Source organism: Hypanus sabinus, chromosome 16, assembly GCF_030144855.1.
Source record: "Hypanus sabinus isolate sHypSab1 chromosome 16, sHypSab1.hap1, whole genome shotgun sequence".
Lineage (NCBI taxonomy): Eukaryota > Metazoa > Chordata > Chondrichthyes > Myliobatiformes > Dasyatidae > Hypanus > Hypanus sabinus.
In genome coordinates, this window is record NC_082721.1 from 11683087 (window position 1) to 11695276 (window position 12190).

General features: G+C 42.7%; 1 protein-coding gene across 2 annotated transcripts in view; it reads left to right on the plus strand.

Moving 5' to 3' along the window:
* The window catches only part of stk11 (serine/threonine kinase 11), a 144227-nt gene extending 132355 nt beyond the window's left edge, over positions 1–11872 (plus strand). For both annotated transcript variants that reach the window (XM_059991140.1, XM_059991138.1), the window contains one exon: positions 9809–11872. In XM_059991140.1, coding sequence (XP_059847123.1) covers positions 9809–9909 — 101 coding nt within the window. In that variant the 3' untranslated portion in view covers positions 9910–11872. The remainder of the gene's footprint in view (positions 1–9808) is intronic.
* Positions 11873–12190: the final 318 nt, after the last annotated feature.

Sequence of the window (12190 nt, forward strand, 5' to 3'; positions counted from 1 at the left end):
CTCTTCTTGCTGCCACCATCAGGAAAAAGGTGCAGGAGCCTCAGGACTTGCACCACCAGGTTTAGGAACAGTTATTACCCCTCAAGCATCAGGCTCTTGAACCAAAGGGGGTAACTTCACTCAACTTCACTTGCCCCATCATTGAAATGTTCCCACGACCTAGGGACTCACTTTCAAGGACTCTTCATCTCATATTTTTGATATTTATTGCTTATTTATTTATTAATATTATTATGTTGTGCTTTTTTCTGTTTTGCATGTGCAGTCTCGTCTTTTCACATATTGGTTTTGTCTGTCTGTGTTGTCTCGACTTTTTGTTGATTCTAATGTGTCTCCTTGTATTTACTGTGAATGCCCACAAGGAAATGAATCTCAGGATTGAATATGACAACATATATGTACTTTGATAATAATTTACTTTGAACTTGTGAACATTATATTAATCTCAGTCTCAAACATACTAAATCATTTTCCATGTGAATATAAGTATCTACTTTTCATTGATGTTTTGCAAAAGTTAGAATTAAATCTTTACTTTGCCACGTGCATTCACAGGAAACAAATTTGATTGTCTTCAGTGCTTCTCTGCTTTGCGTAACACTGTCATCCCAATCTACTTTCCAGCAATGAGCTACTTTTGAAGTGTTGCCACAGTTGTAATATAGAAAATGTGTCAGCCAGGTTGATCTGGGTACCTCTACAGCTCTATCGACTGTTAATTTTTCTCTATTGGGGACGACAAACTGGGGACTCAGTTAAAATATTTCCCCGGAATCTGAAGCACTCCCTCGTTGCTGCACTGGGGAATTGGGCCAGATTTTGACACTAAATCTCTGGAGTGGCTCTTGACCAGGCCATGGTTAATACAAATGATATTTTTGTGGATCAATCCAATAGATCTCCATTAATGCAGAAAATGATAAAAGACACATTTTCCAAAGAACAACCATAACAGCATCAGACATAGGAGGAGAATTAAGCCATTCAGCCCATCGAATCTGTTCCACCATTCCATCATGCTGATTTATTATCCCCCTTAGTCCTATTTTCCCTGCCCTCTCCCCATAATCTTTGACATCCTGACTAATCAAGGACCGATCAATTTCTGCTTTAAATATACCCAATGACTTGGCCACCACAGCTGCCTGTGGCAATGAATTCCACAGATTCACCACCCTCTGGCTAAATAAATTCTTCCTCATCTCTGTTGTAAAGGGATGTCATTCTATTCAGAGTCTGTGCCCACTAGTCCTGGACTCCCGCATTATTGGAAACATCCTTTCCATATCCACTTTACCTAGGCCTTTCAAAATTCAATAAGGTTCAGTGAAATCCCCTTTGAAACTATTCCTTAAAAATTAATTACTGTAATCTGAAGTAGCTGCATTAGACAATCTTCTGCCAAGCAAGTGCAGCTAGTTATATGTTGCTCTGTTGATTAATGTGTGGGTAGGTGAGCTAACTTTATCTTGTAGATATTGAATTCACAGCTGAAGAATTATTGTAGCTTTATGCTGTGAAAAGGTTTAGTACTCTTTTGGACTCTGTATTGCTAAATTAAAGTTTGTAACATTTTGTTTTTGTATTGGCAATGTTTCAAAGTAATTTATTTTTGGTTCAGAGCTAGAAGGACAGAAAGCACCAAGTTGTTGTGAAAGCAGTGTTAGAAATCAAAACATCAGGGCAGAATATGGAGGACAGGTTGATGGGAATAGGCAGTGTAAATGGCTCGGCACGGATAGGATAGGCCAAAGGGCCTGTTTCTGTGCTGTACTTCTCTATGATTGTGGTGAACTACATATACCTGTCTGGACACGCCCCCCCCCCGCCCCCCCGGCTGACTGCTCCTGTGGCTCCTCCCACGGACCCCGATATAAAGGCGATTGGAGACACCACCCCGGCCTCAGTCTCCAGGATGTAGTGTGGTGGTCAATTGCTGCTTGTTCTTTCTTCCAGCCAATAAAAGCCTAAATCTCGCCTCTCGTCTCCGAGAGTTATTGATGGTGCATCAATGATTCTAATATCTGAGCCTTGTTTCATCTCAGTTTTTCACTAATCATTGAAAACTGCACCTTCGCACTGTGCGTCTGGTCTGGAGTTTTTGCAGTGAACGCCATCAACTTCAGGGAAAACTGCTTGCAAACATCTGCCACTCCTTGCGCGGTGGACTTGATCTTCCCTGATACTCGCTTTTGTTGGGTATCTGCACTGGAGTACGTGCGAGGGCGTAAAGCTCGCCAAGCAGCCAATCAAATTGCAGTTTTAAAATATAAGAAGTATTTGTGACATGCCGATTTATTTTTTGAATTTGTGAAGGCCGAATTTTAAAATAAAATCAGAATCGGCTTTATTGTCGCTGACATAAGTCATGAAACTTGTAGTTTAGTGTCAGCAGTACAATGCAGGCATAATAAGTTGTTAAAAGTTACAATAAATTAATAAATAAATGGTGCGAAAGAGGAATAGTGAAATTGTGTTCATGTGTTTGTGGACCCTTCAGAAATCTGATGGCAGAGGGGAAGACACCGTTCCGAAAATATTGATTGTGGGTATTCAGGCACCTACACCTGTAATTTTTTTGTTTAAAGTGATTTAATCTTTCAGAACATTGGTAACTTTACATGAAAACTTTAATATCTGTGACAATGAACGGCTACAGCAAATTGAACTGAATCGAACTAAACTGAACATTTCTTGACTGTTTCAATGTGGTTTCGTGTTTTATATTTTGTGTTTTTTGCTCTTTTTTTGCCTTTTGCATGACTTGTTCTTTAGTTTAGCGCACTGTTTTCTCTCTCCCTCCTTTCTTGAAAAGTGGGACAACATTAGCCACCCTCCAATCAGCAGGAACTATTCCTGAACCTATAGAACATTGGAAAATGATTACCAATATGCTCACGATTTCTAGATCCACCTCTTTAAGTACCCTGGGATGCAGACCATCAGGTCCCAGGGACTGAACAGTCAGACTCAACTGTCTATCCAACACCGTTTCTTGCCTAATATAAATTTCCTTCGGTTCATCCTTTACCCTAGTTCCTTTGGCCACTATTACATCTGGGAGATTGTTTGTGTCTTCCCTAGTGAAGACAGATCCAAAGTACCTGTTCAACTCGTCTGCCATTTCCTTGTTCCCCATAATAAATTCACCTATTTCTGTCTTCAATGGCCCAATTTTGGTCTTAACTATTTTTTTGCTATTCACATACCTAAAGAAGCTTTTACTATCCTTTATATTCTTGGCTAGTTTACCTTTGTACCTCATTTTTTCTTGGTGTATTGCCTTTTTTGTTATCTTCTGTTGCTCTTTAAAAGCTTCCCAGTCCTCCAATTTCCCGCTCATCTTTGCTATGTTATACTTCTCTTTTATTTTTATACTGCCCGTTACTTCCCTCGTCAGCCACGGCCACCCCTTACTCCCCTTAGGATCTTTCTTCCTCTTTGGAATGAACTGATCCTGCACCTTCTGCATTATTCCCAGAAATACCTGCTATTTTTGTTCCACTGTCTTTCCTGCTAGGGTATTGTTCCATTGAACTTTGGCCAACTCCTCACTCATAGCTCCATAGTTCCCTTTGTTTAACTGTAACATTGACACATCCCTTCTCCTTCTCAAATTGTAGGTTAAAACATATCATATTATGGTCACTACCTCCTAATGGTTCCTTTACCTCGAGGTCCCTGATCAAATCCGGTTCATTGCACAACACTAAATCTAGAATTGCCTTCTCCCTGGTAGGCTCCAGTACAAGCTGTTCTAAGAATCCATCTCGGAGGCACTCCACAAACTCCCTTTCTTGGGGTCCAGTACCATTCTGATTCTCCCAGTCTACCTGCATGTTGAAATCCCCCATGACAACTGTAGCATTACCTTTGCGACATGCCAATTTTAACTCTTCATTCAACTTACACCCTACATCCAGACTGCTGTTTGGGGGCCTGTAGATAACTCCCATTAGGGTTTTTCAACCCTTAGAATTTCTCAGTTCTATCCATACTGACTCTACATCCCCAGATTCTATGTCCCCCCTCGCAAGGGACTGAATATCATTCCTCACCAACAGAGCCACCCCACCCCCTCTGCCAGTTAGTCTGTCCTTTCGATAAGATGTATATCCTTGAATATTCATTTCCCAGGCCCTGTCTGCTTGAAGCCATGTCTCAGTTATTCCCACAACATCGTACTTGCCAATTTCCTCAAGCTCATCTACTTTATTACTTATACTTGGTGCATTCATATATAATACTTTTAATTCGGTACTCCCCTCTCCTTTCAAATCAATTCCTATTTCACTTGGCCATACTGTATGATCTCTTCTTGAGCTTTCTACTCCATTGATTCTGTTGTCCTTTTTAACTTTTCTTATTTTCACTTTCCCTTTAACTCCATCCTTATATTTCCAGTTCATCCCCTCCCCTCCACTACTTAGTTTAAACACATCCATGTTGCAGTGGCAAACCTGTCTGCCAGAATGCTGGTCCCCCGCCCATTAAGGTGCAACCCGTCCCTTTTGTACAATTCATCCCTACCCCAAAACAGATCCCAGTGGTCCGAGAATGTAAATCCTTGCTTCCTGCACCAGTTCCTCAGCCACACGTTCAGATCCGTTATCTCCCTGTTCCTGCCCTCTCCAGCACGAGGAACTGGAAGCAAACCAGAGAGAACCACCCTGGAAGTCCTGCTTTTCAGCCTTCTTCCGAGTTCTCTGAAGTCCCGCTGCAGAATGTCCTTCCTCTTCTTCCCAATGTCATTTGTGCCGACATGCACTACCACTTCCGGCTGTTCACCTTCACCCTTGAAGATTCCCTGCAATCGGTCTGTGATGTCCTGGATCCTAGCACCAGGGAGGCAACACACCATCCTTAAATCTCACCTGTTGCCGCAGAAACCCCTTTCCGTACCTCTTACTATGGAGTCCCCTACTACCACGGCTCTTCCTGATGTCTGACTCCTCGGCTCTGCTTCTGCACCAATTTTCGGCTCGCAGACCTGTCCGCCTCTCAGACTGGCAGTAACTTCTGTCCTGACAGCTTCCAAGAGGGTGAACCTGTTTACGAGAGGTACATCCCCTGGGGTCTCCTGTATTTCAAGCATCCTTTCCTTCCTCATCGTCGCCCCCTTTCTCTCTTCCGGTATCCTCAGTGTAACAACCTCACTGTAGGTCCTGTCCAGAAAACCCTCGTTTTTGCGGATAAACCTGAGGTCATCCAGTTCTTTCTTCAGTGCTGCAACATGCTCCTTCAGAAGCTGAATCTGGACACACTTTCCACAGCTGTAGCAGCCGGGGGAACCATCAGTGTCCCTGACCTCCCACAACATGCACGTAGCACACTGAATCAGCTTAGTGGTCATGTCTTCACCCTCTGCAATTGTGCCTGGCGTAGTCTCCTCGCCGAAGACTCTCGAGCCAAAGACTATCACTTTTCACGCCAGGCACTTCCCTCGACCAGGCCACTTCCCGACAGGAATACAAAATATTTTTTTTCATCTCACAAGTCAAATATTTTCCATTTCATTATTTTGTCACTTGGGATTCCTGCCTTTATCAAAAATCTAATATAGAAACTGAAAATGTAGCAAATACTTAGAACAAGTAACGCTGGTGGAATAAGAAATTGCTGGAGTTTCAGATGTACACAGCTGCAAGCAGAAAATTCACTCACCTCTGCCCTCACCAGCTGCCATGGCCTGCAACTAACTGGCTGTGGACTCACTTTTGTGAACTTCAGTTCTGAATGTTATTTTTAATGCTATTTGCTTACTTTTACTGTTTGTACAATTTGTTTCTTTTTCTGCACAATTGGGTGTTTAACTGTCAATTTTTAATGGGTTGAATTGGGTTTCTTTGCATTGTGGCTGCCTGTAATGAGACAATTCTCAAGGTTATATGTAGTGTACATATTTCGATAATATATGTACATTGAACTTTAAACTTTGAAATATAATGGAGCTTAATGAGTTTTAAGCAAGTAAATTTGAATGGTTGCCTTATCTTTTCTAATAACAAAATGCAGATGCAACAGTTGCTGGGACTGCTGGACTTCAGCTGGTTATTCCCCTCCATAGATGCTGCCTGACCTGCTGATTTTCTTCAGCACTTTGTGTGAGGTGCTCTGGATTTGCAGCATCTGCAGAATCTCTTATGTTTATAATTTGCTGCGAATTTCTTGGACAGAAGTTCTCTCAATAGATTGATACAGTTCAATGCAAGAATGAAGGAAAGTCATCTCTTGCGACAATCATTCCCCTGGCAACATTGATGTGGATCCATTAAAAAACTAGTTAATTTGAGGATGTATTTAAACATCAATTTGGAGAGGGTGCAGAAGTGTTTTACCAAAATGCTGCCTGGATTAGGGGGCATGTGCTATCGTGAGAGGCCGGATAAACTTGGGTCATTTTCTCTGCAGCAGCGAGGGCTGAGGAGAGATCTGATAGAGGTTTATAAGATTAGAAGAGGCATAGATAGAGTAGACTGACAGTATCTTTTTACCAGAGTAGAAATATCTCACACCAGAGGGCACGCATTGAAGGTAAGAGGGGATAGGTTCAAAGGGGATATGAGGGGTAAGTTTTTTTAAATGCCTGGATTGCACTGCCTGGTTTGGAGATAGAGGCAAATATTTTAGAGGCTTTTAAAGATTGTTTAGTTAGACACATGAGTATAAGGAAGATCAAGAGATATGGACATTCTGTAGGTAGGAAGAATTGGGTTTTGCGGTGTTTTTGATTTACTTTTTAGCTAGTTTGGGCCAAAGAGCTGGGTTCCTGTGCCATACTATTCTACATTCTATTTTCAATGAACAGTCACTAGTTAAACCTCCCTTTACCAGCAGTCTCGAGCGTATTTTGCAGCTGGCAAACAAACTCGGGCCAGAAGATTAAAGTTTAGTTTTATTGGTCACATATATACATCAAAACATACAGTGAAATGTGCTAATCAAATCATCGAGGATTGTGCAAGGGTCACCAGGCTTTTGGTGGCAACGTAGCATGCCCACAGCTCACCAACCCTAACCCATACGTCTTCAGAATGTGAAAGGAAACCAGACCACCTGGACGGAACGATGTGCGGGGTGAACGTGCAAACTCCTTACAGACAGCAGCAGGGGTTGAATCCCGATCTTACAGCTGGTGCTATAATCGCAATGCACTAACCTCTACACTATCCTGTTGCTTTTGGTATGACCTTATCTGGATCTGTGCTGCAATTTGTAAACTTTAAATACCTTTAATGGGCCAATTGAAAAAGTATTAAGCAGTGTCAAATATAATCTATCAAGAGCCTCTACTTGGCTTGGCACAGCTATGACATTAGGCTCCACTCACACTGAAGGCCAAGCAATTGAAATTGCTGCCTTTAGATGGCTTCATCGTGATTCTTTCCAAGTCCCAGGGTTATCTTGCTGTATTTTAGTACTTTGGAATTGGATCTGCCTTGACAACGGCACAAAGTGAGCCGTGTATTTGAACTCTGATGCTGAGACACATCCGCCGATGTGACGGAACCTGGGGTGACTGGGTGCTTCTGGTCTTTCGACACCAGGCACTCTCGCCCAGGTGACCCAGCCAGGGTTGATCAGGCTCTGCCTTGTGTCACACCTCTTGATCCATAACCACCCGGAGGCTCGCTCAGCAGCCTCGGTTATGATCCCAGTGACTCTTTTCTTCGCAGCCCCTGTAATTCCAAGGAGAGAGTAGGTTCAGCACAGCGAGCAACCACCAGAACCTCCGCATCCCACCTCTATAGGCTGGCATTGTGCCCTCCACCCCTGTCTCTGGCACTGCTCTACCAGCTCCTGGTGTTTGGCTTTCTTGAGAGATATTTACCTGAGGAATTAAAAGAAGACTAAGAATTTCAGCTGGGTAACAACTTACATTTCCCCTTTGCATACCCTCTTTGTGGAGTTACTGTGTCTTACAGTTTAACTTTTAATGTTTGCATGAAACACACACGCACACTCTTAGCTTTTTCTCTACATGCTGGTTCAAGCCAGGTTCAATTCCCGCCTCTGTCTGTAGGGAGTTTGTACGTCCTGCTCGTGGCCATCTTGGTTTTCTCTGGGTGCTCCGCTTTCCACACACATTCCAAAGCCTTACGGGTTAGCAGGTCAATGGGTCACATGGGTTTAAGCAGGCTCATTGGGCCAGCAGGGCCTGTTACTGCGCCGTATCTCTAAATAAAATATATATATGTTTTAAAAAGTGTAAACTATGCCCAACTTGTCAAATATATTGTGGTGTCCTTCTCTGAGTTTAATTCAGCCCTGTTTTTTTGATGGTAGATGTTGCTAACAAAAGGTAGTCTCTTATGATTCTTGACCCGGGGTCCACGGACGCCTTACTTGATGCTATTAGTCCATGGCACAAACAAGGTTGGGAACTCTCGTCTTCTGTTCACTTTCATACAATATCCATCAGATAACCACTTGGCTTTTCTTCAGTCACGCTGATCTGAAAATAACAATTCAGTATTCTCTAGCTGAATAGATATCAGTCACTAGCCATAATGCTTGAAGGTATCCAACTTGGTTCAAACTAAATGCCGTGCTGTTTATTATTGGTTTCTGCAACACATCATGAGCTTAGGGTAATTAGTAACTAGTTTACTCTTGCCATCTACCGGGATAAGGTGGAAGCACTTTGTAAACAGGAGAAGTTCTGCAGATGCTGGAAATCCAGGGTGGCACCCACAAAATACTGGAGCAATTCAGCAGGTCAGGCAGCATCTCATGTCCAAGCATTTCACCTCAGCACATCGAGCTAGTACAAGGGGAAATTCATAGCAAATTACTGGTGATACAGTCAAAGTATTAGGGAGGCCATTGAGCATATACTGTACTTGGCTTCTAGTAGCAAAGTCCCCAACAGTCCTCTTCCATGGTTCTCTTCAATAAACTTCAAAGTAAAATGTAATATCAAAGCGCATATATATCACCATATACAACCCTGAGATTCATTTTCCTGTGGGCATAATCAGCAAATCTATAGAATAGTAGCTATAACAGGATCAGTGAAAGATCAACCAGAGTGCAGAAGACGACAAACTGTGCAAGTGCAGATATAAATAAATAGCAATAAATAACGAGAACATGAGATAAAGAGTCCTTGAAAGTGGGATCATTAGTTGTGGGAACATTTCAATGATGGGGCAAGTGAAGTTGAGTGTAGTTACCCCTTTTATTCGAGAGCCTGACGGTTGAGGGGTAGTGACAGTTCTTGAAGCTGGTGGTGTGAGTCCTGAGGCAGCAGCGAGAAGAGAGCGTGTCCTTGCTAGTGGCGATCTCTGATGATGGACGCTGCTTTCCTATGACAGCATTTCATGTAGATGTGCTCTGTGGTTGGGAGAGCTATTCTCTATCAAGTACTTATCCACATAAAAATGCTAGAGGAACTCACCAGATGAGGCAATATGTATGGAGAGGAATAAGCAGTTGATGTTTTAGGCCATGGCTCGTCATTATACAAAGTCCTGATGAAGGGTCTCGGTCTGAATCGTTGACTGTTCTTCCCTCTCCATAGATACTGCCTTATCTGTTGAGTTCATCCAGCATTTTGTGTGTTGTGCTCTCTGGATTTCCAACAGCTGCAGAATTTCTTGTGTTTAAGTACTTATCCCACTCCCTTTTAACTGGATCTGTTTCCCCTCTCTCACAGGTAGCCAATACTAGGTCTTTTGTACTCAGCATGAAAAGAACTGTTTTTCTCTTAAACCCTGTCGATAAATCATCAACCAACACCAAAGCCAATCCTTTGGTGATCAACGTGCACCTTTAATTCACGCATGTTTCTCTCAATTTGTTGCAGCTAGTTCTGAAGACGGGGGATTGTGGTGCTGCTGCTGCCTCTGTTCCTGTGTGGACCAGCACCGGAAGCAAGCAACGGAAAAGAGAAGAAAGAAGCGGTGAACGAATAAGAAACGAGCCCAACCTCCTTCCAAAAGAAAACGGCATGCCAACCAACCAACGCCAACTATTTGTCACACCAAACCTGAGTTTGAGAATACAGTATAACCATGGATATTTAGAACTTTGTGCAAAGCCAAGTAGATGCACTTTATGCTTTAGACTACTTTCTGTTTATACCTGCAGTATAGTACACATTGTGATGTGTAAATGCATGCTGTAAAGGGCTTGGAGAAAGGGAATATATTATAAAGGGCAATGGGTTGAAAAGCCTTGTGTATGTTAACCTGCGTTGTTCTGTAGCAGGTTCACTACGAAAATCAACATTTACCAAATGAAAATGTCTTGTTGCCAATTGTAGTTGGCAGTGACAGGAGCACGTGTATAGTTAAATGTACCATTTGGGAGGATTTTGAAATTGTGAAGAGCTATAAGAAAGGACCTCGGTTTACTGAAGGCCTATTCTGAACAGTGTTTTCTTTCCACTGCCAATTTATCCCAGCTTCAGTCACATCACTGTTACAAATAATTTCATTTATCAAACCAGCCCACGGTTACCTTCCCACCTGTTAGGCATCATGACACAAGCATTCCCATAATTTGCGGTGTGCTCCTGTGCTTTACATGCCATTTTAATTTCTGCCCCACCCCTCCACGGTATTCTATTCCAAAATGGGAATGCCAAAAAAAAAAAGTGGTTTTGGTGACAAAACACACAGTCAGACATCTGCTGCGTTTATGCAGAGGCTACCAGGATGTTTCCAAGGTTCAGAGATGACAGGTAAATGATTTTCAGTCAGCATTGGGGATTGGATCTTTTTTTGCAACACTGTTGGATTGATTACGGGCGTGGCAAGGAGCTGCGTGAGCAGTAATGCATTCAATTTATGTGTTGGTGACAATAAAAGCTCTCTAACAGGCTGTCTTACAATGGTCTACCAATGCATTTCATAAGCATTTATGGCTGCCAGTTGTGGCATTATTTCCTAATGAAGCCTCTGTGCATGATAGTCTGGCTCCTCTTTGAAATATTAAAACACTGTAGTGGTACCAAAACGTTGCACTCAGTGGCCACTTTATTAGGTACACCCAAAGGTTCCACTGCTGTAGCCCATCCACTTCAAGGTCCGAAGTGTTGTGTGTCACTTACCTATTACTTCTCCCTGGGTTGCCTCTTCCTTCCCTTTCTCCTATGGTCCACTCTCCCCTCCTATCAGATTCCTCCTACAGCTCTTGACCTTTCCCACCCACCTGGCTTCCCCAATCACCTTATAGCGAGCCTCCATCCACTACCCCCAACCTTCTTATTCTGGCGTATTCTCCCTTTGTTCCTAGTCCTGAAGAAGGGTCTCAGTCTGAAACCTCAAATGTTTATTCATTTCCACAGATGCTGCCTGCCCTGCTGAATTCTGCACCATTTTGTGCGTGTTGCTGTACTCTTCTGCAGAGCACTGTTGTAATGCGTGTTTGTTTGAGTTACTGTTACCTTCTGGTCTGCTTGAACCAGCCTGGCTATTCTCCTCTGACCTCTCTCATTAACAATGTGTTTTCATCCACAGAAATGCCACTTACTGTTCTTTCTTTTGCTCCATTCTCTGTAAACTCTAGAGCAGGGTTTCCCAAATGTTTTCCAAACCAATATCATTAAGCAATGTATCCATGGACCTCAGGTTGGGAACCCCTGCTCTAGAGCTGTGCAATCTGTTGCGCCTGTAAGTCACAGGAGATCAGCAGTTTCTGAGATACTCAAACCACCCCATCTGGCACCAGCAATCACTCCACAGTCAAAGTTACCTAGATCACATTTCTTCCCCTATTTGACGTTTGGTCCAAACAACAACTGAACCATTTCTATACATTGAGTTTGCTGCCACGTCACTGGCTGATTTGATATTTGCATTATTAATGGGCAGGTGTACAGGTTTATCTAATAAAGTGGACACTAAGTGGATTTGTTTTACTTAAATGGCTGACAGTGTTATTATCATGGAGACACTGAGTAGAATTTTTAAATCTGCACTCTATTTCTTCATGCATTGCACTGGAAATAGAAGGGATGTGCTTACCTTTTGCTCTCTTGGAGTCAATAAGAGCTACTCTAGGGAATAAGCTATTTGATAACTGAGAGGGAATTAATTCAGTTCCTGGACGATAACCATTAAACCCATTACTGGCCAAGATGGAGCCTGAATATTGCTTTTTCAAATTTTTACAGTAGGCACAGTCTGTTGCGTTTAAAAGTAACCTTTATCTGCCAGCACCACCCCCACCCATATTCTATTCC